Source organism: Littorina saxatilis, linkage group LG15, assembly GCF_037325665.1.
Source record: "Littorina saxatilis isolate snail1 linkage group LG15, US_GU_Lsax_2.0, whole genome shotgun sequence".
NCBI lineage: Eukaryota > Metazoa > Mollusca > Gastropoda > Littorinimorpha > Littorinidae > Littorina > Littorina saxatilis.
Window position 1 is genome coordinate 1,508,424 of NC_090259.1, and position 2,500 is coordinate 1,510,923.

The 2,500-nt window shown below is 44.2% G+C and overlaps 1 protein-coding gene across 3 annotated transcripts in view; it reads right to left on the reverse strand.

The window, feature by feature from the left end:
* LOC138948178 (trichohyalin-like) overlaps positions 1–2,500 on the reverse strand; it is a gene marked incomplete at its 3' end in the record, with an annotated part of 44,489 nt that overhangs the window by 2,027 nt on the left and 39,962 nt on the right. For all 3 annotated transcript variants that reach the window (XM_070319673.1, XM_070319675.1, XM_070319674.1), the window contains 2 exon segments: positions 192–299; positions 721–954. In XM_070319673.1, coding sequence (XP_070175774.1) covers positions 192–299; positions 721–954 — 342 coding nt within the window.

Sequence of the window (2,500 nt, forward strand, 5' to 3'; positions counted from 1 at the left end):
ACTGATACCGCGTTGTGAAAAAAATCGTCGATGTGTGGCCACTCGGCAAATCCCGCGCGACGCACAAAACGGCCTGCGGCGCATATACCGTATACGACATGCTGGGGAGCATCGGGTAAATTCTTCCCCCTAACCCGCGGGGAGTCCTGTCAGTGTGAGAATATGAGTGTGAAGTGCATGCAGAGACTTACCCTATGGGGCCGGTAGGACTTTTTGGTGCGTCTGGCCGTCAGTTCTCTCTCCCGTCTGTTGTACTCATCCTCGGCGAAAATGAGGGCAGCATCAGAGGGGAATGCTCTCTGCAAACAAAAACACCGCATTACAGCACGACACCCGTAGCCACACTTTGACAAAATAATTTAATGCGTTCACACACTTACAACTAATCACAAGAACACGCACGCCGGCAGTCAGGCAGGAGGGCACGGCACGCACGCACACTCGCACGCACGCACAAACACGCACACACCCACGCACTTACGCACACACGCACATACACAGAGACACACACACACACAAACACGTATACACTCACTCATACATGAAATCAAACACACACACACACACACACGCACACACACACACACACACACACACACACACACACACACACACACACACACACTTATCCCTTATGCTCAACCACCTAAGCTCCCCGGGCCCCGAAAGGGCTAATAAGTAACCGTCTCTGCTTATGACGACGATCACGCCAGCACTCACCAAAGCAGCTTGGTAGGGGTAAGCACGAGCTTCGTCATCGGTTAGTTTAGGCTTAATGACTGCACTGCACCGTCTGCTCTGGGCGCGGGACGGGCCTTTGCTCTCGAAGGCTCGCTTCCACATGTCGTCACTGGCGGAGTTGGTGGCCTCCTGGATGACGCCCTCCAGACGCAGGCGGTGCATCCTCTGGTTCTCGGCCTCGGCTAGCGTGTACATCTGCTCCTCCAGCTGTCTCTGTGGAGTCGGGACAAAGACAGGTCACTTCCTTGCAACTTATAAGGGCAGAGATGGCACGGGAATTAAGATGTGTTTCTTTGGAAAGCATTTCACTTTTTTGTTTAGGTCCTCGATACAAAAAAGTTTAAAAAAAGAGAGTTTGCTGTCGTATAAACTAATGTGTGAAGGACTTGACATGTGTTTGCGACTGTTTATGGTAAAACATGCAGTTATTGGGACACATTTATCTTCCCAATAATAAAGATATAACTTTGAACTGTGTTTTATTTTACTCTAAACACACCGCTAGATCCAGTAACTGAGCAACCATTTTCATATCTATAGACACGTTGTTACCTGGCTAGATATCACAGGGCACAAAATACATTTCGGAAAACAAGTCGCGTAAGGCGAAATTACTACATTTAGTCAAGCTGTGGAACTCACAGAATGAAACTGAACGCACTGCATTTTTTTTACAATGACCGTAGTCCGCCGCTTTTGCAAAACGGAGTGAAACTGACGAGCCTGTTTAGCGCGGTAGTGGTTTCGCTGTGCTGCATAGCACGCTATTCTGTACCTCTCTTCGTTTGAACTTTCTGGGCGTGTTTATAATCCAAACATATCATATCTATATGTTTTTGGAATCAGGAACCGACAAGGAATAAGATGAAATTGTTTTTAAATCGATTTCGGAAATTTAATTTTGATCATAATTTTTATATTTTTAATTTTCAGAGCTTGTTTTTTATTCCAAATATAACATATGTATATGTTTTTGGAATCAGAAAATGACGAAGAATAAGATGGAATTGTTTTTGGATCGTTTAATAAAAAAATAATTTTAATTACAAGTTTCCGATATTTAATTACCAAACTCACTCATTAGTTTTTAAGCCATCAAGCTGAAATGCAATATCAAACCCCGGCCTTCGTCGAAGATTGATTTGCCAAAATGTCAATCAATTTGATTACAAAATGAGGGTGTGACAGTGCCGCCTCAACTTTTACAAAAAGCCGGATATGACGTCATCAAAAGTATTTATCAAAAAAAAGAAAAAACCATCCGGGGATATCATTCCCAGGAACTCTCATGTCAAATTTCATAAAAATCGGTCCAGTAGTTTGGTCTGAATCGTTCTACACACACACACGCACAGACAGACATACAGACAGACACACACACACACACACACACACACACACACACACACACACACACACACACACACACACACACACACACACACACACCACCACCACCTTCGTCGCGATTCCCCCACTATGTTAAAACATTTAGTCAAAACTTGACTAAATGTAACAAGTCGCGTAAGGCGAAAATACAATATTTAGTCAAGTAGCTGTCGAACTCACAGAATGAAACGCAATGCCATTTTACTCGTAGCATCGTCAGGCCACCGCTCATGGCAAAGGCAGTGAAATTGACAAGAAGAGCGGGGTAGTAGTTGCGCTAAGAAGGATAGCACGCTTTTCTGTACCTCTCTTTGTTTTAACTTTCTGAGCGTGTTTTTAATCCAAACATATCATATCTGTATGTTTTTGG